At 49.2% G+C, this 26,110-nt stretch overlaps 1 protein-coding gene across 1 annotated transcript; it reads right to left on the reverse strand.

Annotated features, from left to right (window-relative positions):
• Positions 1–9,962: 9,962 nt before the first annotated feature.
• On the reverse strand, positions 9,963–24,591 carry NOBOX (NOBOX oogenesis homeobox). The gene is given in 12 exon segments (XM_045496417.1): positions 9,963–10,971; positions 11,655–11,965; positions 12,290–12,512; positions 12,725–12,810; positions 13,090–13,253; positions 13,500–13,657; positions 14,263–14,832; positions 15,683–15,816; positions 16,520–16,977; positions 19,847–19,927; positions 23,617–23,882; positions 24,060–24,591. Coding segments are annotated over 12 exon segments (3,285 nt in total). The 3' UTR covers positions 9,963–10,669.
• Between the last annotated feature and the right edge of the window lie 1,519 nt (positions 24,592–26,110).

Here is a 26,110-nt window from a genome sequence, read left to right on the forward strand (position 1 = left end):
ACAGCAGACCTAGCTTTCTCTGGGAGGAATCCCCTGAGCATAAGGACAAGATGTTCCTGGAAAGGGCTGGCCCCAGAACCCTGCAACAGAGGCTTTCTGTGGACCAAGAACTAGACCTTCTGAAAACTCAAGAACAAAAACCCAGCTACCAGTTGCTAGTCCCAAACCTCCTGTTTTTGTGCTTTGTGCTTGGTGGAGGGATTTTGAAGGACTTTGCACTGGACTCTGAGAAGCTTTTCTCATAAGAAAAGGGAGAAATGGGGCCTAAGCCAAGGAACTTTACCTCTACTACCATATAGTACTTAAACATTCTCTGTTTCCAGAGTACAGATTCAGGGCTGACCAAAGTTAACATCGTGGCTACAAGTTAAACAGAATCTGATCTCAGTTCACTGGAGGGAGATGTTTAAGGGGGATTAACACATCAGATGAGAGGATCAAGCTAGTGACCTCTAAGGTGCCTTCCAACTCAAGAGATTTTCCCTAATTATTGGTGTGAGGTCAGGGCATGCATCTCTGGGATCTATGTCTGTTGGTGGCAATGTGAGGGTTGTACTCTCTCACGCTAATAAACTTGGCACTTCTCTGAGTGTTTTCTTCTCAGACTCCTGAGCACTGAACGGGGTTTGGAACATGGAATTCCGTGAGAATTCTAGGCCATTTGATTTAGGTACCATGAAAGACCAAGATGGTGCCTAGATCAGGGCAGATGCTGACTCTTGCTTTATGATTCCCAAGAGTTTGGGCAGCTTTTCTGTTTGTTACAGCCTCAGAAGTTGTACAAGGGATTAAGAGGAATTGACGAGTGGTAAAAACCCCATTCAAACCTTTTTTACTGAACCTACAAGTTAAGCATAGGTTAGTTCGAATGGATTTGGAAATCCTACTGAGACCATTCGTGATTTTATATTTTGACTTGAATTATGATGAAGGTATCTTCCCGGCTGTTTCATCCTCTTTGTGAAAAGTAGCATGCTATAATGGAAGAGTCCTAGAACCCAAGTCAAGAGACCATCTTGCTGTACTGCCATAGTTCAGCCTGTCCATTTCTCAGTTTCCTTAAGTGTAAAAGGCAGGATTGGGCCAAGTAATCTCAAAGTCCTATCCAGCTCTGCAATATAGGATTCTCTATCTCCTACTGGATTGCCTTCCTCGATTAAGCATCACTGTATGATTTTTCATATAGAGCCCTCACATAGTCACCTTTTAAGCCGGATCATTATAGTTCTTCCGTGGACATTCTACTGCTCTGTTTCATCTTTAGGAGGGCCCAGGAGTAGCATTGCATTGCAGCTTTGTGCAAAGGTAAGAATAATGGTATAAACTTTGTCCTCTCCCCAATTAAGGATGATACAACACGATAGTCTCATGTTTGTTAACACATTCTGTTTTCTACCCATCCTAAAATATAATTTAGCTGGCTTAATTTTTAGAAAAGTTATCACTGTGGTAAGATGGGACTCACTTATCCTAAAGAAGTTGACACGACTGAAAAATCTAAAATAGGGATGGTTTTAGAGAAGTTCAATTGAAGTTTTCACTATTTTCATAAAGCCAGCTTTTTATTATTAATATATGATACATTAATATATATATACTGTATGTAAATTAGCAATTGGTTCTTCTTAATAGTTGTAATAATTAACATCCACATTATTTGTTCAAACCACTCTTTGACTGCTGGCCATGTGGCTCAAACAGAGCCGTATCCCAATCTTTATATTTTCTAGGCAAATTCTCCCTTATTTTCCCAAAGAGATAAAATGTCAACTTCTGAATGATACACACGCAAATAATTTTCTTAGTTGAATGACTACTTCTTTGTTTGAAGTTGCTAAGGCTTTCTGGGTGTCTTTGCAGCTGACATTTGTAAGACTAAAACTGCCTTTAGATATTTAATATGTATTCATTTAATTGGGTTACTCTCACCTAATCTGGGAGATTAAAAGACAATTGGCTTCTGCCTGTCTTTTGTTTTAAAAACAAAAACCAAACAAAAACTTAGATATGAGTAATCTCTACTCAGTTGAATTGCTAAATTTTCTATCCTTTGGGTTTTGGAGAATTGGGTATAGGTCTACTTATGGTTTCTTCTTTCTTCAGATTTCCGTAATTCAACACAATTTATTCTTGAATTCTGATTGACGTCATTATCTTAGAAACAGCAATTTCTTATAAGAGATTGTGCAAACAACCATTACCAACACGTTTGGGACAGAATTACATCTGAGGCATGTATGAATATACAGTGTTTTTGTTTTTGTTTGTGTTTTTGTTTTTGTTTTTAAGCAAAACCATGCACATGGATAGTGTCTTCAAGAGACATCAAGGATAGTTCTTTCTCGCCCTTTTCTGGATTGTGACATGACTGGAGCTTAGCAGATATCTGCTGAATTATTTCCTTTGTGCCCTTGACCACACTGAATTTCCATCTATCACTTTTACCACTAACACAGCTTAGAAAGCTGTTCTTTTAAATTTATTTTCACCATTAACTCTTCACTTACAGTTAACTATGATCTTAAGTTTTTTATTGTGTACTATTTGCTCTGCTGTGGTCATTTGTAATAATTTTAATAATGTCAGCCTACATGTTAATATCTGGAAGGCTCACAGTTTGAGATGTATTTATTTCCCCTAATTTTGTGTTCTGTCTCTGAAACAATTCTAGATCCATGATGCAAAACAAAGTGGATATTGGTCCCATGATGAGTGATTTTTTTTTTTTTTTTTTTTTAGCCTTTGGGATAGAAGTTGGTTAAAAGTCTTTGAAAATCTAAAAGAAAATATACTCACTGGTTCCCCTTCTTTCACACGTAGATTTATTCCCTTGAAATGAGCCCAGTTTCCTCTGATCCCTTGTTGCTCTATCTATAATAGCCTGTACTCTTTTAAGTATTAAGTGATACTCCCCTTATCATAACTTTCTCTCGTTAATGACATTAGAAATGCAGCAGTTGGGTACAGTGGCCTTTTCTAGACAACTACTTCTCACCCACCCACCCCAGGACACATCGCTGAGACTTGTGTTCTTCAAACCTCTACATAAATGTCTGTTGGTTCTATCACTAACAGTGCAGTGACCCTAGAGTTTCATTTGCTGTAAACATGACTCAGGAGCTGCGTGATTCCAGCAACTCCAAGGCTGGTGTTGAATGTAATCGTCTAACTCTGAAATCAGGTGTGGGGGGGGCAAAGGTTACCAGCCAATGAGCTAACGAGGAACAGATGCCAAGTTCAGTCCTGACTCAAATGTACTGAGAACGTTCTCTGCACTAGCAAGTTTTTGACCCACTTCTTCCAACCCTCCCGTTTTAAATGGCATTTACGGAGTGGACATTTCTCTAGCTGGTCCCTTGGAAGAGGGGGAAGCAAAGCATCCATTCGTTCTGCCGAATTCCCAGGGAGCGTTGCAAAAAAACGAGGCCACGATCACAAAGAAGACTCAGGGAATGCAGGTGAGTGGACGAGGGTGTTTATTCCTTCTGGGTGGCCTGTGAGCACAGAATGTGCGGAGAAAAGGAGCTGGCTTGGTGTGCCTATAAACTTTTTCCAAGCTGGCAAAGGAGCTCGGCGGGAGTGACTCTGATCCCTGATGCTTTGTGGATGAGTCATGGGCCTGAGGGCAGAGCCTGCTGCTGGGAGGGGCAGCACCGTCTGGCCCACAACCTTCCCCAGGAGCACCAATGGGCAGATAAATATTTTCCTGGCAGTTTACCCGCGCCTCTCAGAGGGCAATTATCTCTGAACAATGCAGATGGAAATTCAGAAGTACAGTGGGAGCCGAGTCAGCTTATTGCGGAGGTGGATGCTCTAAATCTGCTCACAGACCGAGGGGCTCTCAGACACCAGGGAGAAAGCTCACAATCCTCTGGAAAAGGAGGCCGCGAGCAACAGAGAGGCCAGGGGCTACTGCGGTAGAGTCCGCCAATTCGGCAAGAGGCTTTCACCCTCAGAGAAGCAGACGGTCCGGGGAGAAGGAAGAAAATGCAGAGGGCAGAGAAAGCAGGGACCCTTGGATGGGGCTCATCCAGGCGCTTCCGGAGAGGTTTCTTATTGAGGTCAGCTTGTGGTGAGGAGGAGGGAGTCATCCACTGTTGGAGTCCAAAGAACCCTCGGGATCTTTGTGTCTAATGGCCTCACTTGTCACGGTGGAGCCTGGAGAGGGGAGGGGACTTGCCTACGGTCACACAGCCAGTTAGTTACAAACTACGAATCCGAACGGCCCTAGCCCGATGTTCTCCTCTAGGATTTCAGCAAGTGTCTGTCATTGTAATGTTCGTGCTCATTACAAAAGGTTGAAGGGGACTTGCGATAAAATGCAAGGATTGAGGAAACAGAACACGGGTGGGCCGATTATTTCGGGGAAAGGGGGAGGAGGTGGAGGTCAGACACGTGGAATTGTTAGTAGCCAGATTTGGCCAGGCCACAGACTGGAACGAAGATAAGGTGTGGTTTTCACAGCTGTTTGTCATCCTAGCACAGGAGGGCCTTAAAGAACTAGCGGGTCCCCGGCGCACGTGTGCACGTGGGTGTGTGTCTGTGTGTAAAGAGGCGGCTGTTTGCTTTTCGGGTAGGAGAGGACACAAGAGGATCTTTACTAGAACGTGGAATTTATACAGAGAGACGGCTTTCTCGCCTTGAAATACAATAACACTGGCACTAACAACAGGAGGGAAAAGATGGAGTTTTCCAGTTGAACATCACGAAAAATGGATGTATAAAATATTTGTTAAAAATATTTGACAATAGTCCTTTAATTTGATGCCAGGGACATTTCTTAGTTCGCCGGGTATGAAAATGTACTTGGTTTCACCAGTTCAAATGATTAAGAGTTAAAGGAAGTAACAGAAAAGTCCACCCAAAATGAACGACGCATCAGAAGGTGGACAAATCAGAATGCCTGGGAACATTAGACGCTTATTACTGTTGAAAGTTCTCAAGGGGGCCCTACAGATGGCAGCCCTGGCAGGCTACGGGGATATGGACTGGAGAAAGGGCGCCACGCTGGAGAGAAGGATGCCCCGGATAGAATTTGATGGGAGGGATGACATAAGCCACAATTGGGCGAAAGTGCATCAGAAAGGACTGTGGAATCTCTGTGGGTGGGAATTCCATTCTCAGATAATAAAACTGTTGGCAGAGGAATGTACTTGAGGCAACTTGACTGAGAGACAAATAAAATGTGAAAACTACAAATGAAGACACAGAGGCTGCAATGCCAAGGCAGGAACCAGTTCCCCTGGACTTCTGTATCTTGTCAATGATACTCCTAGATGCCTGGACTCTAAAAGCCAGAGTCGATTTGACATTCTCTCCTCCCTGCCCGCACAATCAAATTCCATTGATGGATTCATAGCACCGCTCACCTTGACCATTCCCCTCATGTTCCCCTACCACTGTTTTAGTCTCAACACCAAATTCCTAGACACTGGAATGACTTTCTACTCCCAAACTTTTGACCCATCTTTCTGGAGGAATGTGCTATGTTATATTTGACTGCATCTACTAGGTAATAAGGCTTGGCCAGAGCCAGAGCCAGCTTGGCCATCCAGCTCCCACGGTACCCCTCATACTGCCCCTTACACACCCTTCGCCTCCCTCTCCGCCTACTCTGTCCATGCATTCCAGCACCCTTTCTACTTTGATAAGATGCGGTTGGGTGTTCCCTTTCCCTGCTGCCTCTTCTCTCCCCTCTCACAGTAGTGTCTCTGTTTCAAATTAAACACTGCTGAGTCTTTAAGTCATTTAAACACAGACCTAGGATCTATAGAAAGATTTGATTCTAAATCTAATCTAGGTTACGCCCATTGATTACGCTCACCCCACCTTCTGACCTTCTGTATTCTCTCCCCCCTCTAGAATGATCAAAATACGTTGCTTCTTGAAGTTGGCGCCTCCTGACATAGGTTTACATCCTGTCCAAAATGTATTTCTTTTCCAACTTTGGGCAAATATTTAAACCTCTCCAAGTCTCTGATTGTCACCTGTCAAATGAATAATACCTTCCAGGATTGTTTTGAAATGAGGTTCCCTATTAGAGAGCTAGCTAGGTAATCAATAAGTGCTAAATAAATGGTTACCATCATCATTAATATTTTGTCGAAGGACCAATTCTGGGCAAAGTAAGGAAGCTCTTTCAGTTCCTTGTGTGATCTTGTAAACACACAAAGTTATCTATCATCAATAGCCTTTTACCTATTAAGGCTCTTTAAATGAAATATTGCATTCAGGAAGCAAGACTCATCTGCATTTGGTGAAGTGGAAAATAAATACTTAAGACTTCTCTCTAGATTTGGTTAAGGTATTCTTAGAAAATCATTTAAACCTCAGTGCCTTCCTCTCTAAATTGGGGTAATTATATATAACATGCACAATTCTTTGTTCAACCTCCTCTCCAGACCTACTGACCCAATTTGGCTTTTGATCTTTGCCCATTCAACACCTCTTCCAGATCGTTTCACCCCTACTGTTAGGCCATTCCTTATCTACCTCAATGCCATCTTTTCTTCTGGCCCATTCTGCTGTCCTTCATTGGTGTTTCCAGGAGTCCACCCTAAGACCACTTTCATCCATGCTACACGCTGGGCAATTTTGTCTGGTCTCTTGACCTCAACTAGCATTTTCTATGCCGAAGAGGCCCGTAGTTGCTACAGGCCCTTTAGTTCTTGTCTCTCTCACAGAGCCTGATTCCACAGTTTTCTCCCCAGACACATCCACCCAGATAACCACAGGCAATTCGGCCTCAACATACACAACAGACCTGTTTCCCTGTCCCCAACTTTGCTCTGTGCCCATTATGTCCTTTCTCAGTTGACAGAATTTCTTAGTTACAAGGTCTTTTTCCTCTTCCTTTCCTCTTTGACTCCTTTCAACAAATTATCCATCACATCAACATTTATTGCAGCTCTTCAATATCTCTCCGATTGGACCCTCTTCTAACTTTACACCGCCTACTCTCAGCTCTCATCTCTCACTTGGATGGATTCAGTAGTCTTGTCTGGTTTCCCTGCATCTCCTTTCTGAGCCCTCTAATCTCCTTCTCCATTTGTCTTTCTACATTTTTTTTTAATGTTTATTTATTTTTGAGACAGAGAGAGACAGAACATGAATAGGGGAGGGTCGGAGAGAAGGGGAGACACAGAATCTGAAACAGGCTCCAGGCTCTGAGCTGTCAGCACAGAGTCCCAACACAGGGCTCGAACTCATGAACCATGAGATCATGACCTGAGACGAAGTTGGACACTTAACTGACTGAGCCACCCAGCCCCCAGCCCCGCCATTTGTCTTTCTAAAATACAATTCTTGGCAAGTCATGTTCACGAGTTGCAACTGCTGATGTCTCTAATCGTCCAAAGATTATAGCTCAAAGATCTTAGCTTTGGACTTGAGGCTTTCCCCACTCTTCCTCACCAGCCTCCTTTTCTACCACAGGCCCTCTACTGGCCGCTCCTACACACACCCACCCCCAGCCACTCTCAACTCCCTGATCATCGTTCCAGTCTCAGTGGCCTTACACTCACTATACCTTCTGCCTGACATTCCCTTTCCTGTCTTCTCTGCTTACCCAAATTCTACTCTTCCTTCACGAGTGATGCCTTGGACTCTGAAACTTTCTCAGCCCCCTCAGACATGGCCGCTCTCCCCTTGTGAATTTTCATCACACTTTGTCCACGGGCCGCCCTGCACCACACGACCCTCCTGTATTGTAATGGTCCTTGTTGTTGTCACCCTCCCCAGCAAGAGTGCTGTATCTGAAGCTGGAAAGACTTTTTATCTATCTTTGTGTTCACCCGGTACTGGGGTGCCTGTAATTCCCCATTGGATCATGGAATGGATTTCTCTGTCTATATTTCTCAGGACTTTGTTATGAAAGAGAAGAGGGTATTTTTGAAAGAACTATATAAAATAAATTACAAGAACCCCTAAATCTCCCAGACTGTCCCTCTATTCTAAAACAACACCCCTTCCAGGTGAGTGAAGATGTTTCATTTCTAGGAACTCACTCTTTTTTGTTTAATGTTTATTTTTGAGAGCGAGAAAGAGAGAGAGACACACACAGAATCCAAAGCAGGCTCCAGGCTCTGAGCTGTCAGTGCAGAGCCTGACACAGAGCTTGAACTCAACCCACGAGATCATGACCTGAGCCCAAGTCAGAAGCTTAATCAACCGAGCCACCCCAGTGCCCCCAGACTGATTCTTAATTAATCAAGGACATTTAAGACTTGGAGTGGAATCACCCAAAGCAAAATTGTCTTTTGCAGACTGTTTTTGTGTTCCTTTTATGCAAATAATATTAAAATACACAGTCAAAAATAAATTATAGTGGACTATCTCAGAAATACATAAGAAACGTGGCTAATAGGAAAAAAGCATAATAGGACTCCAAGAGATGTCAGAGTGTTTTTAGACAAGTGTGGAGCCTGTAGGGAAGATTATACTCGTGGGCAGGAGGGGATGCTGAGTGAACCGTTTCCTATAGTGAGCCCACGACGGCTCTGGAGCCTGAACTGCCAGAAAGCTGAGCAGACAGCTGGAGGCATCTTCCTGGACAGTCTTTGAATTGTGAAGCTCTCACGGACACAGATGTCCTTAGCAAAGGACTCCAGCCAGGGTTGCCAGATTTAGCAAATAAAAATACCAAACATCCAAATAGTGCAGGAAGCATACTTAAACTAAAAAATCATTTGTTGTTTATTTGCAGTTCAAATTTAACTGGGCATCTTATATTTTATCTGACAAACCCAGCTGCAACCCAAGTGACTTTAGTATCTTTGAACCTGGTATTCATGGCTCTAGGATGTTTTGAAGGAAGAATTAGCCTGGGCTTTCTGACTATAAACAACCAGAATAGTTTCAGACGTAATGAAACTGGTGGTCGATTGCCATCTGGTGGAAAATTTGTGATAGTGCAGGCTTAAATTGAAGGGCTAGGTCCTTTTCCAGAGTCTTCCTGGAAGGATTCTACTCTGGCCCACTGCAAAGCCCTGAGGTCCTAGTGCTGACAGGGTGATGGCAAGAAGATGAGGGTGTGGTGGGGGGAGGAGAGGGAGGAGGGGTGCTGGGATGTGGTCTGCCCTGCCATCTAAGGAGACGAGTAGCCTGGCCGTGGCTCACCGGCACACAGATTTTGCTCCTGCAATCCAGCCAAAACCAAAACAAAAGCTAGAGCTAATTGTAAGAAGACCAGCATCCTCCCAAATGAGGATGGGTCAGACATTAAGTGGAACTATCAAAAATAAATTTACACAGGGGCGCCTGGGTGGCTCAGTCAGTTAAGTGTCTGACTTCGGCTCAGGTCATGATCTCACGATCATGACCTCACACAAGTTTGAGCCCCGTGCCAGGCTCTGTGCTGACAGCTCAGAGCCTGCTTCCGATCCTCTGTCCCCCTCTCTCTCATTCCACTCTCCCTCTGCCCCTCCCCTGCTTGCTTTCTCTCCAAAACAAATCTTTTAATTTTATAAAAAAATTTTTTTAAAGACCCAGCTATGTCTCATAACACAAGTCCTTTCATATCTCAGTATACCTATTCTAATCTCTAAATTAAGGCTGTTGATGCCTGGTTGTCGCAGTCCTTGAGTGGCAGGAAGAGAAGACGGCCAGAAGAACAGAGCTACTCAACACCGTTGGTCTAGGAACCCAAACAGAGATGTGCACACACATGTTTTTGAGTAACCAAGAAGTTTCTCCATTTCCAAATATTTTGACTTTTCAGTGAAGACTCTATAACTATTATGATGCAAATACGTGTAAGTTTTTGAAAAACAAAGTATTTTCCAATAATCAGAGCATTTGCAAGTCCCAAATAGCACCCCCACACACACTCCCCAAATGCACTGATGTAGTTTGAATCAATGGCCCTCAAATCTTACCTACTTGGGCACAGTAGGGCCAGCAGATATGGGGTGCTAAATAAATTATATATATATATATATGAATATCTTCTTCTTGGTGCTCCCCTCTCATTCCTACTCCCTCTCCCAAAAGAAGAGCTGTGGAAAGAGAAGTTCTGGTTCACAACACGGAGACTCGACCTGAAATATCCTCGGGTGTCTCTTGTAATCCTATCCCTACAATGCCCAAATTCCAGAGACGCTTGTGTTCAAATTTGTTCAGGTTCAGTCCTGAGTTTGGGAATGAGAGTTAATGTCAGGAGTGAAAAAACAGGCCCAAGATGCCTGATTTCCCCTCCAGTAGGAGATGGGCCCAGGAAAGATGCCAGGTTCCATGGGGTCATGCCCAATGGGGACCTCACTTGGGGCACTTGGGACTGCATCCCACAACCGGCCAGCTGAGTGGATGGTGGTGAAAGAAATGCAGCTCTTAGTGGGGAGACACAGAGCCGCGCAGAGAGGCCCAAGAACGCGCTAGTCTACCACTTACAACGGACATGCGTTTGTCTGGCAAGGAAAGGAAACAACATAAACGTACACAGCATTCAGAAATCATAGGGACCATCCCTTTCTCAGGGTGGTCACACAGAGGTGTGGACAAGAGGGCGGGCCGGCCCTCATCCTTCTCCAATCAGGTCCAGCAAGGTGAGCCCACAGAGGGGAAACGTCCGATTTCCCCCGGGTCAGGAGACTCTGCCGTCTGTCCTGACATCGCTGTCTCCTGGAGGGGGCACCAAGCCTCTCCCGCTCCTCCACACTGCTTGGCCCTGCACTTAGGGGCCACAGCTGTCCTTCTCTTCCGCTCGGAGCTCCTCAGCTGCGGGGGGCCCCTCCACACAGGGGGCAGGCTGCTCCTCGGGGGCCCTGCCGAGGAAGGGTCCCGTTTCGGGCCTGGCCCCTTCGGGCAGCCGGGTGACACCTGGGGAAGGCTGCCTGCTCAGGGCCGGAGCATAGGGGGCTGGGAGCAGATCAGGGAAGTAGCCGTCCCCTCCGGGGGGCTGCCCCAGGGCCTGCGGACAGAAGGGACCAGGGAAAGGCAGTTCTGGAAAGCAAGGGTCATTCCAGGGGACTGTACCTGCGGGGTCAAAGAGTGCAGGAAAGGTGAGAGAGGATTAAGCGTCTCCCCCACGGCTGGACATTCTCTGTGACAGACTCCCCACCCCCCTCCTCCTCCTCCTCCCACAGAAACCCAGCTTAGGAACCCAGTGCCAGTGTGGGTGAAGTCCTAGCACCAAGAGCTCCCTGCCCTCGGGCCGGGCACACTCCTGCCTCTAAGTCCTGAGGTCTGGGAACATCGACACAGAGTGGGTCATGGGCCAGGCTGAGGGCCCCCTCACACAGGCAGCAGGGAGACTGGGAACAGACTCTTTCTTCCCCTTCTACTGGAATTTAGTCTTATGACGACGGTTGCGTCCAGATTTCAGAGGTCCGAGTGGCCCGTCTGAATGCTCAGATCAGCTGTCAAGGATTTCCCTCATGCGGTTGCTAATCCTCCGCCAATCCCTCCCCGGGATGGGGATATTATTCCCATTTGAGAGCCAGGCAAACCGAGAGTCGGCAACGCTGGGAAGGGCCGAGCCTGACTTCAGAACTCCCAGCTCCAAGGCTCTCGCTCTGCCCTGCAGCCTTTCGGGAAACTTAACAAGCACTTCGTAGAGACGACCAGGGGCAAGGAAAGTGGTCCACTTGCTGCCTCGGCCAGCCCTTCGGCTAAGTGAGGCGGTCTGCCCCTTGTCACTGTCCTCGGTCATGACTCACCTGCATTCCCAGCAGGTGGCTGAAGCACCGTCTGCCCTGACGGAGGCGGCGGCCCTGGGAAGTAGCCCTGTGATGTCCCCACACTGGGGCCATAGGGCGAGGTGAAGAGGGGGTCATCCGGCAGCAGAGGCTGCAGGGGGTGGGGCATGGGGAAGGGGAAGGGGTGCAGGTAGGAGAACTGGGGCTGAGGCTGTTGGCAGAGCTGGCTCTGTGGAGCCTGGGAGAACAGGAACGGTCCCGGCTGGGCGCTCTGTTGGTAATCCTGGGGCTCCAGCTCCTCCAAGTATGAGCAGGTAGATGGTGGGGTGACACTGTGGGGGACAAAGGAGCGTCTGGTGAGGCTCACGGGAGCCTCCTCGTTGTGACCACACAGTAGGTGAGTCCCTTCCCATCTCCATGACCCCAGACTCGCTTCCTCCTTTCTCTTCCTGTTCTTGGCTTCTCGCCCTCATGCCTACACCGTTGCTATGATATTCTAGATCTTTCCCACTCTAAATCCACTTTCCGTTTAATCCCCATCACAAGCATGATTCCTCGCTTCTCTCAGCTCACCCTTCCCCAACCAAGCTCTGTCTTTTCTCCTTCTATACCCCTCCCACAATAACTCGGAGGACCACCCCCAGTAGGTTCCATACCTTGTCCCCCAGGAGCCATCTTTGTGGCCGCTGTCACTGCCTGGGGTATCCAGCAGCAGAGGCATCATTTGGGGGGTGGGGACAGGGCCAAGGGGAAAAGGAAGGTTGACTCTTCGAACTGGCGGAGGGCTGAAGAGCGGTGGGGTCACTGCTACCCTCTGAGTACTCTCACTCTGTTGGGTTGGGGCCAGAGTATGCTCAGAGGCCAGCAGCATGGGAGGCTCTAGGAATCAAGGTCAGACGAGTTACAAGGGTAGGAGAAGGAGGAGGCAGACTTGGGGTGTGCCATGCCTAGTTCTCCTTGAGTAGGCCCCACTGGACCAAAACACTGGACAGCTTTGGCCCACTCTCACGTCTAGCCAGAAAGGAGTTGGTCTTTGCCGTCTTTCCAGCTGCCATTTCCCTCCCATTACCCTCAGCGAGTATTCAGCTTACCTGCAAGAGAATCCAGAGGGGGTTCCTGAGGGAAGGTACCAGGCTCTGGGTCCATGGGCACAGCGGCTGGCAGCTCAGTTGCAGAGCTGGAGGCAGACAGAACGAAGACTGGAGCTCTAGTGTCTCTGCATTTAGACCAGGGCTCAGTGCAGGGCACAGGACACCAGATTCCCAAAAACTGCCTTCGTACAAGACCCTGGCAACTTCCTGACCCTCCTCCATCCAAGGTCTCTCTAAATATCGGCCAACAGCTCCAGGCCTCACGGCCTGCTTTCCAATGCGACCTCCTAGACCCCAGGTGCCCAGCTTCTACCCCCTTCCTACCTCTACCTCCTGGGTGATCCGGGAAGAGGAGAGATCTGTACCTGCACTGACCGCTGGCCCCGGTAGGGGCAGGGTCTGCAGGGCTGTCCTTGTCCTCCTTGCCATTCAGCTTCTCCACTTTCCGCCACTTTGCCCTGCGATTCTGGAACCACACCTATAGGGGAGAGACCCTAGAAGTGTTCGAGGAGCACAGCAGAGACTCAGACTCAGGTTCTGACTGTCGCACAATGAGCTACGGGACTTTAGGAGGTCGCTTTACCACCCTGCTTCAGAGGCCTTTCTCTGCAAGGTTGGTTTTATGAAAAGATTCATCTAGATAGCCGAGGTATCTTCCTCTTCTAAGCTGAGGCTGTGGCAATGTGGAAACAGGCGAGAACACAGCCAGATCGGAGACCTAACCTTGGCCCCTATGGGGTGAGGTCGAGCATCTGCCCTACTCCTTCAAGGGTACCAGTTGGTGGTTTCTCCACCACCCTGATGCCAGTCGGCCAGCCCCCTTTACCATGATGCGTTGGGGGGTAACCCCCACAGTCTGGGCAATCTCCCGGCGCTTATCACTGTCTGGGTAGTGGTCTTCTTGGAAGATCCTTTCTAGCTCCTCCAGCTGGTCTGGAAGAGAAGAAACTTGCATGAGGACAAACAACAGGAGAAAGATGCCTTCCCAATGGGACCATTGTCCCCAACTCAAGGGTCTTCCCAGAGGCTTGCAACAAAGTTCCCCATTGGGCTGGGGCCTTCTGTCTCTCCTGGGATTTGTGGCAGGGAACTGTGTATTTACTTTCACTAATCTGTTCCCAATTTCCCTTTTTTTTTTTTTTTTTCCTTTTTGAGAAAGGGAGAGGGCCCAAGTCAGTGAATGGGAGAGAAAGAGGGCTCACCCGGGGCTCATGTTTTACCCGAAGCGGGGCTCAAGCTCACCTGATGCGTGGCTTGACCTTACCAACTACGAGACCATGACCTGAGCCTAAGCCAGATGCTTAATGACTGGGACACCCAGGCACCCCCCAATTTCACTTTCTGATGAGGCAACCCAATGTTCCCTTTGGGGGTCAGAGGTCGTGGCTCTGCCACAGGTGGAGAGAGGAATCAGGACAAGGGGATGTACAAACTAACCACACTGCAATCTCCTGGAGCTACAATGTTCTGTGTTGAGCCCTCCTTTCCCAGAGAGGACACCTGCTCTCTTACGTTTCCTCTCAACTTTGGGGACTTACCTGAGCGGTATAGGGTCCGGGTCTTTTTCCGAACTTGGCAGGTCACTTCCAGGGACCTCTTCTGATCTGTGTTTTGGCTGTTCTGAGCCAATGTGCTGAGGAGGTTAGCCAGATGGCAGGGCCCCCGGCCTGACCCACAAGGCACTGGGTTGTGTGCGGCACGGGCTGAGTGGGTGACACCAGGAGATGGTGTGGAGGCCAGACCCGCGGCACTGGGTGTTTTCTGCTTACTGGAGGCTGGAGAGTAGGACCTCTTCCCTGGCTTTGCCTCTTTCACTGGGAAGGAACAGCCTTCCCCAGGAGGCTGGGGGCCCGGTGGGGCCAGAGGCGTGTCTTTGTGGAGAGTCCCGGAACCAGATGGCTGGCCCCCTCTCCTGGTATCTGTCCCAGATGGTTCTCCAGGGGGGTCTGATGGTGGCTTCTCCCCGGGGACGATGCAGGAGGAGGGCAGTTCCTCACTTGGGGCATCCTGAGCGCAGGGGGCTGAACTCTGCCGCAGTTGCTTTTTTGGCCCAGCAGCCAGGGGCTTGTCTCCACCTTCCTGGCCTGTGGGGACCATCACCCATTGACCTTAGCACCGGGAGAAGGAAAAGCCTGGACTAAGGATGTGCGGCTTCCTGCTCTGCGGCCTGTGTCCCGTTTGGCCTCAACCTTTCACTTGTGCACTTGTCAGAGAGGGTAAAAATTCTAGGCTTGGCTGTTGTAGAGATCAAACTAGATAGCCCGCTGCTTTGTAAAATGTGAGCAAATAGATGCACCTAGAAAGGGGCCTGAGCTCACATACACAGATGGTAGGACTATCCCAATTTGGGGGGCACTTACTTTCTGGGAATTGCCTTTTCTCCCCCACCCCACCCCCACCCCAGACACCTGGAATGTGAGTTGAGGGACAGGCATCTGTTCAGGCATTGCTAAGGGACAAATGCTGAAGCTGGGGGTGAACTTGGAGGAGGAGGGAGAGACTGCTTCTAAGACTGGATCTCATTCCTGCTGCAGGAATGCTGCTGAAATTGGGGGCTCTCCAGAAGCCCAGGCAAGGACAGCAAGGGAACTCAAGGGGACAGCCATCCTCACCATCCACAGATGTCACTCTGCCCCTGCCAACTCTCCCCAACCCTGTGTGCACCCTCCTGCCCGTCCCTGCAAAGCAGAACCTCACTGTGGCCTTGGGCGTGGGCCACCCCTCCCTGCACAGGTAAGGAAGTGTGATCCAGCCACACGGGGGGGGGGGGGGGGTGCACCGAAAGCCCCCTTCCGCTCATCCTCCGAGCTCGTCTGTCTTGAGGCTGGGTCTCATTCACCAGGCACTTACCATGTCCCAGGCTCTGTGCTAAGCACTTTTCAAAGACTAGCACAGCGTGCACCTAATCCCTGTGAGGAAGGCACGGTTGATAGCTCATTCTAACAGATGAGGACATACAGATTACAAAATTGAGTGATTTGCCCGAATCGTCCAGCAAAGAGCGCTTAGTCGTCATGCGGAGTCCTTCCTGGGGTCCCCAGAACCTCTCCAGTTCACCTTCCTCACAATCCCCAGATGCTTTATCATTCCCCCTAAATTGGAAAAATTTTAAGTAGATGCTGACTAGCGACTAAGAACTGCTGTCATTTTAATGAAAATTACGTAAGACAGACCATCTAAAGGAATGCGAATTTCTAACGACGTGTAAAGAAAGGTGGACCTTCGGGGGCGAAGGTGCTTTGTCAGGTTGTTTCCTAGGGTGCATCAGACCCGTCTAGCAGAACGGGGCCCGGGGCTGGTGAGGAGTGTGCGCCGGCCAGCGTGGCGGGGAAGGGACAGGCTGGATGGTGGCCTGGGGAAGGAGGGACACGCTGGGTCGGGCTTCCCGCATTTTAGGCGAGCTTGGAGCCTAGCAAATCTGGTACGCGGTAGGTGCTCAATAAACGAGACCTATCAGCGTGATGTAGCCCCGGTAGGAGAGGGGACGGGTGTCGGAACCTGGACACGAAGGGGCCCGGGGCTCGGGTGGGAACCTGCAGGAGGGAGGGCGCGCGGCGGCGGGCCTCCCTCCCACCCCCAGCCCCAGCCCCGCGGCCCGGCGCCAGCCCCCCCTTCCCAAGCGCGCCCCACGCTCACCCCTCCGTTCCGGGCAGGGCTCCTGCGCCGGTTCCATGGCCCGAACTCGCGCCGCCGCGACTCGCCGCGCTGCCCCCGCGCCGCCTAATGAAGCCTCGCGGACGGGCAGGTGCGCGGGGTCCGCACGGGCCCCGGGGCGCCCGAGCCCGCGCCCCTCACCCCGCCGCCAGGGCGAGGCCCACCCGGGCGCGTGGGGCAGCTGCAGGGCCGCGCCCGCCCCCGCCGGCCCGAGGGCGGCCCAGGTGTGCGGCCCGCCGCCCCTCCCCTCGGCCCGCGCCTCCGCGCCGCGGGGCCGCCTGCCCCCGACGGCTGGCGTACGTTCCCGGGAGCTCGGCGGTGACTCGGCACTGGGCCCTCCGTGCAAACTGGGGGAAGGCCACCCACCCTGGAGCGCTCATCCAGGGAGCGCCCCACGCCGGGCTGTCCGCGTCCCCGCGGCTCACCGAGGCTGCCCCGGAACCCCCACCCTCCACTCGCCTGAGAGCACAGAGCTGGCCTCCGGCGACGATGAGCAAGAAGGAGCCCGCGCTGCCGGGTAAGCCGCACCGAACCCGCGGCGTGGCCGGGGCACCACCACACACGCGCCGGAGGCCTCGGGGGGCGGCGGGGAGGCCCGGCTGGCCCAGGTTTTGTGGTCGCTCGCTCCCCCCCCCCCCCCCGCTTGGATAGCCTACTGTGGTCTTTGAGAACCTCGTTGAGCCTCACGAGGGAGCGCTCACACGGGTGATGTTTGTAACTCCTAGTTCATAGCATGTTTCTTGCCTTTAAGGAAAATTCAGAATTTAAAATTCTCCTTGCTGCCTCCTTATGTCTGCGTCTGCCCACCCGTGGGAAGTGCTGGACAGATTGAAACAGGTGCTTGGAGCTGGGCGTAGGCTGGGGAGGTGGGGGTGGGGGTGAGGGTGGGGAGTTGGGGGGGGGGGTCCAGACCAAGCTCCAGGTGTTTTGCGTTAAGGGTTTAAAAGACTCTGGACACCACGTGCTTTCCTGCTACAATCACCTATCCATTCGTTTCCCTGCGCGCCCGTTCCGTTGAGGGGCTTGGCTTGCACACTTCGCCTTGGAAGAGGGGCCAAAGCTTTCGTTCTTTTTGCAACAGAAACAATGGAACGGCTTAATCTCATGCCTGTATGATGAAAACTTCAGGAGTCTGATGTTTCAGTCTGACTCCTATAGGACTAATGTTCTCGGGTAAATAAGGGGCTTAGAAATAGGGCCAGAAAGGGAGCACTGGAGGCCTCGTGACCAAGGCGTGGGGAGCAGTGAGTTGACTGGAAAAATCAAAACGGTGATAAGGTTGTAAATGGAGCCCAGTAGTCTGCTTGATTACACATTTATGGGACACCTGCTGTATGCCAGGCGCTGCGCACAAGTCCGTTCCTTGCCTGCAGAAGCTTGCTGGTGGAGAGGGGGCTTGAACTGCACTCCAGGTAAGTGGACTGTGTCAATCCAGTGTGGTCAGTGGTGAGTTAGATGTACACACAGGTTCTTAGGAGCACAGAGGAGCAGGGAGCTTTCCTGGCCTAGGATGGAGGGAGCAGGGAAGGTGACGGGGACAGAGGAGCTGTGAGCTGAAGGTTAAAAGGAGGTTGGTTCATTGCAAACCTTACCTTGTCCCAGCCCTACTTAAAACCCTGCAGTGGTCCCTGCCTGCCCAGGAGGTAAAGACCAGTCTCCCTACTGGGACAGGAGGCTTCCAAATCCTGGCCCTTTTCTTTCAGCCTCAGCTTACCTGCTTTCCTGTGCCAAAGTACTCCAGTTTTACTCTTTGACCCACTGTTCTGAGTGTTCCTAACCTTTCCCTAGATCAGAATTTTTTTTTTTTTTAACGTTTATCCAGTTTTGATAGAGACAGAGCGTGCACTGGGGAGGGGCAGAGAGAGAGGGAGACACAGTATCCCAAGCAGGTGCCAGGCTCTGAACTGTCAGCACAGAACCCAACTCGGGGCTCGAACCCACGGACTGTGATCATGAGCCAAAGCTGGTGCTTAACCGACTGAGCCACCCAGGCGCCCCTAGATCCAAATGTCTTAGGGAATTTGTTTAAAATGTGGCTCTCAGGCCACATCCCCAGAAATTTAGATTGGTGGGTCTAGAGAGGGACCCAGACATAGCCATTGTAACAAGCCCCTCAGGTGATTTTTATTCATGTTAGAGTTTGAGACACTGCTAGACCTTTCAAAAACAAAGTCAATTAAAATCATCCTGGGAGGGGAGAGTGGACGAAGCAGGTGGTGGGGGCTTATATGGAGGAAAAGGACCTTTTCACCTTCACTGAAGTGTCTGTGGCAGCTAGGAGCCAGGAACACTTGATTTGTTAATGGATTATCCTACTACGTTAAACTAAGAATAAATCATTCTTCTCTATCACATAAGTTGTGTTTGCTCTCACTGCGTGGTCGCCCTCTGCCTGGGCGAGGGTTGGAAAAGCAAAGACTCAAATCACCCACAGATTGAACGCCACCCTTAAGATTCAGGGTCTAATTGTACCAAAGTGTTTGTGTTGAAGGGAATTGGAGATGTTGGCATTTTTCTAAACACATAAATGGCTGAACCTGTTGGGCTTGGAGTATTGCATTAGAAAAATTTAAGGTTTCTTCCTTTGTTGATATTCTTGGCTTGCTGTTGTGTGGCTTGTTTTTTTTTTTTTTTTTTTTTTTTTTTTACAAATATCGTAGCGTTTGTTGATTTACATGAAAATTTGCTCTAATGGCTACAAGTGAATTTGGCCTCCTAAGGCTTAGAAGAACATCTTTGTGAGTTTCCTTGGGAAGGGGTATCGTTGCTGATACATGCTGTTAAAAGTTCCCCCTGATACAGTCCACTTAGTACTGTTCAAGCCCCCCTTCCAGCCCCAAGGGCAGGAAGACCACTCTTCACAGGGAGGGCGAGAACGTGTTGTTTGAGGAGCGCTTGGGAATATTTATTTCTAAGTCTTGTTTGGTTAGATTTCATCTTTGTGATCATCACACAACTTCATATACTCACCTGGCTTAGTGGGCGGGGTTTTTTATTTTTACTTGGAGGGAGTGGTTCTTAGTTTTTGGAGTCAAATTCTAAACCACCACTCACCCTCTCATCAAGAGCCATTTAGTCCGGCATCTCTGTCTTCCCTTGGAGGAGAATAACGGACAAAAAAGAAACACGACTGGTGCTACTAAGCAAAGTCAGCAGACGTTTCCGCGGTCTGTGTAGAGCTGACTGTACCATGAGGGTGGGCAAGTGGAATCAGCATTCTTTGTCCTTCTTCTCTTTCCACGGTGAGAACGATAACCAGAAGGTGGCTGGTTGAGAGAAATGTCAAAGCAGAAACAGGGTCGTTTGCTCATGTTTTACCTGCCACGCCCAGGCGTGGCAGGCCTGGGACCAGAGAGGCAAGAGTAAAGTTGTGAAAGACAGAAATCTGAATGGGCCCTGGGCAGGGAGAGGGCCCAGTCACAGCACACGGGGCGGTGAGGGCCTGGAAACAACCGGGAGGCGAGGCACCTGTCCAAGGCAGAGGGTGGGGGCGGGGGGCCGAGGGCAGCTGGAAGCAGTCACAGGTTCAAGGACCAGGGCGCCCTGAACCTGAAGAGGGCAAAGGGCCGGATGATCAGATGAACGCTGTGGGCCCATGACGACCAAGCTGATGATGGGTGGTGCCCAGTGGCCTCCTTTGGAAATCCCAGGAAAGGACGGTTTGAGGTCGCCGGTGAGGGGCATTGAGAACACCTGGCTGAAGGGAGACAGCCCTGGCAGGGAGAAAACAGGTGCCGGCATGAGTTAGCCTCATAACCTCTAACCCCCGGGCCCCAAACACTCAAGATTTTATGCTTCTACCAAGAACAGGGGCCATGTTTAAGACGTGGGGTTGCTAAGATAAGATGAAAACAGAGAGGGAGGCAAACCGTAAGAGACTTTTTTTTTTTAATTTTTTTTAATGTTTATTTAACTTCTGAGACAGAGAAAGAGCATGAGTGGGGAGGGGCAGAGAGAGAGGGAGACACAGAATCCGAAGCAGGTTCCAGGCTCTGAGCCATCAGCACAGAGTCCGACACGGGGCCCGAACTCACAAACCGTGAGATCATGACCTGAGCTGAAGTCGGTCACTCAACCGACTGAGCCACCCAGGTGCCCCAGGAGAGTCTTAAATACAGAGAATAAACTGAGGGTTGTTGGAGGCGTGTTGGGTGGGGGATGGGCATGAAGGAGGGCACTTGTTGGGATGAGCTCTGGGGATCCTATGTAAGTGATGAATCACTAAATTCTACTCCTGAGATCCTTATTGCACTCTATGTTAACTAACTTGGATTTAAATAAGGTTAAAAAAAAAAGTCATAAGAGAAAGAGACGGGGTTGCTGCTGCTTGTTTTTAATCAGCCTGTAGTAATAATAAACCACATTGCGTGTGTTTTGTGATTTAGTTAGTACTTTCTCCTCTGAGCCTCTCTTCCCAGTATTCCAGAACTTTGGAGAAACTTCTGTGCCATGCTAGTCTTCTCCAGGATGGCGAGGTTCTAGCAGTAACTGTTGCATGGCATCCAAGATGCCTCAGAACCTGGCCCCAACCCTCCCCTGGCCCCCCAGTCTCCTCACAGGCTCTTGTTCTAAGCTCATCCTTTCTCAGAATGGCTCTTGCCACCTCACGCCTCAGGGCCACAGATGGTGTCATTTTATAGGCATGAAACGCCATCCTTCCCTTTTATTTCTGTCAGAGTCTTACTCATACTTCAAAGCCCAGCCCAGATAGTCTCTGTTCTGTGAAGCCATCTCAACTTTCCACAGCCCGAATGAGCCACGTCCTCCCACTGTGCTGGGTTAGCCTTGACTTGACTGCGCTCAACACAGGCTGACCTGAGAGCCTTGTATGTTCTCTGCGGGAATGTGAGTTCCTGAGTGATAACCTGCATCTGTTCATGCCCGGCACTTTCTTCTTGCTTTACAAATACCAACTCATTGAATCCTCGTAATAACCCAGGGAGGTACTCTTATTAGCCACGTCGTATTGAAGAAACCATGGCATAGAGCTTGAGTACTTTGTCAAGGTCACACGGCTGGTAAGTGACACACCCAGGATTTGAACCCAGTTAGTCTGGTTCCCACCCATCCTCCTAGCCACTAGGCTATACTGCTTATTTATATTTCCGTCACGGCCCTTCAGTGTTCGGCACAGCGATTTATACGTTGGGGGTGGGGGGGTCATTGTTCCTTGACTGAAAGTTAACACCACTGTCAGGAGTTAGGGCAGGAGGATGTGAGGCGGCCGTGGCTCTTCAGGGAGCCGCAGTGATGGGAATTTTCTGAAGCTGGGCCAGTGACAGTCCCGTGAGTCTACACGTGAGATAAAATTTTGTAGAACTAGATGTACACACACACACACACACACACACACACACACACACACACACACGTGAATGTGTATCAAATTGGGGACAGCTGAGTAAGCTCTATGGCTAGTGCCAACATATGTCTCCTGGTGTGACCTTATTTCATACTTACGTACAGTGTTCCCACCGCAAGGGGGGAATGGGTAATGACTCCGTGGGATCTCTACGTATCATTTCTAACAATTGCATGTGAATATACAATTATCTCAAAAAAATTTTAAAAATCTTTAATGTTTAGTTTTGGGAGAGAGTGCGAGTCGGGGAGGAGCAGAGAGCGAGGGAGACACAGAATCTGAAACTGGAAACTGGCTCCGAGCTGTCAGCACAGACCCCAATGCGGGGCTTGAACCCACAGACTGCGAGATCATGACCTGAGCCAAAGTTGGACACTGAACTGATGGAGCCACCCAGGCACCCCTCAAAAATTTTTTTTAATCGTTGCTCCCAGTTTATTGTTTTAAAAATAAATAAACATTTTCATTTATTTTTATTTTTTAATTTTTTTTTCATGTTTGTTTCTTTTTGAGAGAGAGAGACAGAGCAGGAGCAGGGGATGGGCAGAGAGAGAGAGGGAGGCACAGAATCCGAAGCAGGCTCCAGGCTCTGAGCTGTCAGCACAACGGGGCTTGAACTCACGAACCATGAGATCATGACTTGAGTTGAAGTTGGACGCTTAACCGACTGAGCCACCCAGGTGCTCCATAAATAATTTATGCTCCATAAATTAAAAAAAAAATGTTTATTTAGAGAAAAGATGAGCAGGGGAGGGGCAGAGAGAGAGGGAGACAGAATCCCAAGCAGGCTCCATGGTGTCAGTGCAGAGCCTGACACAGGGCTTGATCTCACACGCTTCGAGATCGTGACCTGAGCTGAAATCGAGAGTCAGATGCTGAGTGGACTGAGCCACTCAGGTGCCTTGATCCCAGTGTTCTGACCACAAATTCAGTTCTTCTGAACTCACGTTTAATTCACAGAAATAACATTTCGTGTATAAGTAGTACTACTAAACTTTTGTTGATGATACTTTTAAAACATTTAGATTTAAATTATATTTATTTCTTCAGGGATGTGGATAGGAACGCAGAGGAATGTCTGTCTAACTTGTTTTAAAAAGTAAAATAGGGGCGCCTGACTGGCTCGGTTGGTAGAGCATTTGACTCTTGATCTCAGGGTCATGAGTTCAAGCCCCAAGCTGGGCAGGGAGCCTACTTAAAATAAATTTGAAAATGTTTTTTTAAAAAAAGTAAAACAATAACAATGTCTCTGTTATAATAGAAATGCAAATTTATTAGGAAAATATTGATAAATACAGAAGGATTAGAAAAGGAAAAACAATTTTTCAATTGTATTTCAATATTGATATTGAAATTCAATATTTCAATATTGAAACAATATTTCAATCTGTATTGTTCCAGCCTTCAGAATTTATTGAGTGACACTGTAATTTAACTAGTCTCCACCTATTGGAAAAAAACATTTAAAGCCTTACATTTCTCAAAACTAGAAAAGCAAATTTGAAATAAACCTTCTGATTTTTTCTCTGGCAGACTTTTTTTTTTTTTTTTAAATCTTTTCCAATTAGTGATTGATTTGATTTTGTCCTTTTCTTTTCTTTTCTTTTCTTTTCTTTTCTTTTCTTTTCTTTTCTTTTCTTATTACAGTCCCAACCGAACCTGTGAGGAGCCACAAAGTTGTTCGTTGCACAGAAACAGACAGGCAGCCAGGCTGGCAAGTGTTCAGCTAAAGTGTTTCCTCAAGGAGGAGTCAGGGATTCTGAGGTCATAAACTTGACAGGCCAGCAGGGCAGCTTTTAAGAGAGTAGGATTCCCTGAACACGTTTTTTTTCCCTCGTGTGGTATCCTGGGGCTAGACCTCTGCTGGTGGCCTGACGGATTTCTCTGGTGTCCAGGTCTGGGTCAGCGACCCCCAGGAAAAAGTGCTCTGCCAGGGGACCGTAGTGTGTGGGAAGAGAGCGCGGTCTTCTGGCCACAGCGTGGTCCTCACGGTTCCGCTGGTTCTTTTGGGACACGGACCCCTGTCCTCCTGGGCTGTGAAGCCATCCTTGTCCCCCATGACCCAGGTTCCCTCCAGGTCTGGTGAGTAGTGTGGAAGGTGAGGTCCCGTCGTGGTCAGCAGGCTCCTGTGCTCTTTGGGGGCTCCAGGTTTTTAGGTCCGCTCATCTTCGGGTGACCGTTCGAAGTCCGTGGGGTCACAGATGACCTGCCCCTGTCTTTAAATGCCTCCTGGTGCTTGTGTGGGCTAGCATGGGCTAGAAGCTAGGAGAGGCTTCCTTTGCATGGAGCCGGGGAGCTGGGGGGAAATCCTGGGCTCGCCTGTTGTGAGGTAGAGAATCCAAACGATGGGAGGTGAGCTTGATGGCCTGAGAAACAATTCGGCCCGCAAAACCTGTCGTTCAGTTCGTTGGAAAGACAAGGCAGCAAGAGAACCAGATAGGCTGCCAGACCCAGTCTTCAGTTTGCATCGATCGTCTCTATCTCGCAAACAGGTTGCTGCGTGTGCTGTTAACCTTGGTGCGCGGGAGTGCGCGCCACGGGGCCCCCCGAGTTTCGGCAGGCTGCCGACGCAGGCCCAGGAACAGGGGAAGAGGGCAACAGAGATGGGAGAAGCCATATTTAGAATTAGAGACGAACTAGACCTGGTCACGTACGTCTTAAGTCTGGTGACCGAATTTGGGATCTGCGCTCTTTCAAGATCCTGCGGGGCCCGATTTGTTGGCCTCTGTTGATTGGGGCGCGAGAGCCAGGGCGGGCGCTGGTGCCTCTCAGACTTCTCAAACCGAACCCGAGTCTCAACCCGAACTCCTGATTCCCACCCAGAACGTGTGACACTTCTAGTCCTCTTCATCTTTGCACCACCCACCCGGCCGGAATTACCCTTGATTTCGCTCTCTCCCTCCCAGCTGACAGAGAAATTGTCAAAAACCAGTTCGACCTCCCTGGTGCATCTCCGACGCTTTAACCTCCCTCTGCCGCCACCGCTCTGGTCCAAGCCCTTCCTCTCCTGCCGGTCCCTCAGCGACAGCCTCCTAGACTTGTCTCCTTGTCTCCACTCCTGTTGTGCTATAATCCATTCCCCACAGACTTACCCCGCAGTCTAAAAATGTAAACTGAGCCACATGTCACCCTTCCGTTTATACGTGGTAAGGACTTTCCGCTGCACCCAGAGGAAAACACAGCCTTGCTGCTAGAGTCCTGCATGATGGGGCTCCAGCGTACCGCTCCGACTGAATCCCGGGTGACTACCCTTGGCCTTCAAGCACCTCGAGCACGACCAAGCTGCTCCTGTCTCAGGGTCTTACGTATGTGCTTCCTGTGCTCGGAAACTGTTGGTTCCCGCTCAGATCTGAGCTTGAATGCTGTCCCTCAGTGAGGCCTCCTTTGGCCACACTGTCTACTTAACACATGCCTTCTAATCTTTTCTCTTTGCTTCCGTTACAAGTCTTTTTCAAAAAATTTATCAACGTTTTTATTTTAGTTCCAGTATAGTAAACTATATTAGTTTCAGGTGTATGATAGAATGATTCAACACTTCTGTACATCACCCGGTGCTAATCATGACGACCTCATCACCTATCGCCCCGTCCCCCACCCCCTCCCCTCTGGTAACTACCAGTTCTCTATAGTTAAGAACGTGTTTCTTGGTCTCTCTCTCTCTCTTTTTTCCTTTGCTCATTTTTTTCTTAAATTCCACTTATGAGCGAAATCATGTGTATTTATCTTTCTGTGACTTATTTCACTTAGCATATACTCTGTAGCTGCATCCATGGTGTGCCAAATGGCAAGATTTCATTCTTTTTTATGGCTGAGGAGTATTGCGCCTCGTGTGTGTATACGTGTGTGTGTGCGCGCGCATGTGCCACCTTTTCTTTTTCCATTCATCTGTTAATGGACGATTGGGCTGCTTCCATAATTTTGCTCTTGTAAATCATACTGCAATAATCATAGGGGTGCATGTATCCTTTTGAACCAGTGTTTTTGTATTTTTTTGGGGGGGTAAGTGTCCAGTAGTGCAATTGCTGGATAGTAGCTTTTTTAATTTCGGGGGGGACCCTCCACGCTGTTTTCCACAGTGGCTTCACCAGTTTGCATTCCCACCAGCAGTGTAAGAAGGTTCCTTTCTTGCCTGTTCTTTCCAACACCTGTTACCTCTCGTGTTGTTGATTTTAGCCATTCTGACGTGTGTGAGATGATATCTCATTGTGGTTTTGATTTGCAGTTCCCTAATGATGAGCTATGTCGGGCATCTTTTCATGTGTCCATTGGCCATATGTGGGTCTTCTATGGAGAAATGTCTGTTCATGTCTTTTGCTCATTTTAAAATTAGATTATTCTGGTTTTGGGGTGTTAATATATTTTGGATACTA

Source organism: Leopardus geoffroyi, chromosome A2, assembly GCF_018350155.1.
Source record: "Leopardus geoffroyi isolate Oge1 chromosome A2, O.geoffroyi_Oge1_pat1.0, whole genome shotgun sequence".
Lineage (NCBI taxonomy): Eukaryota > Metazoa > Chordata > Mammalia > Carnivora > Felidae > Leopardus > Leopardus geoffroyi.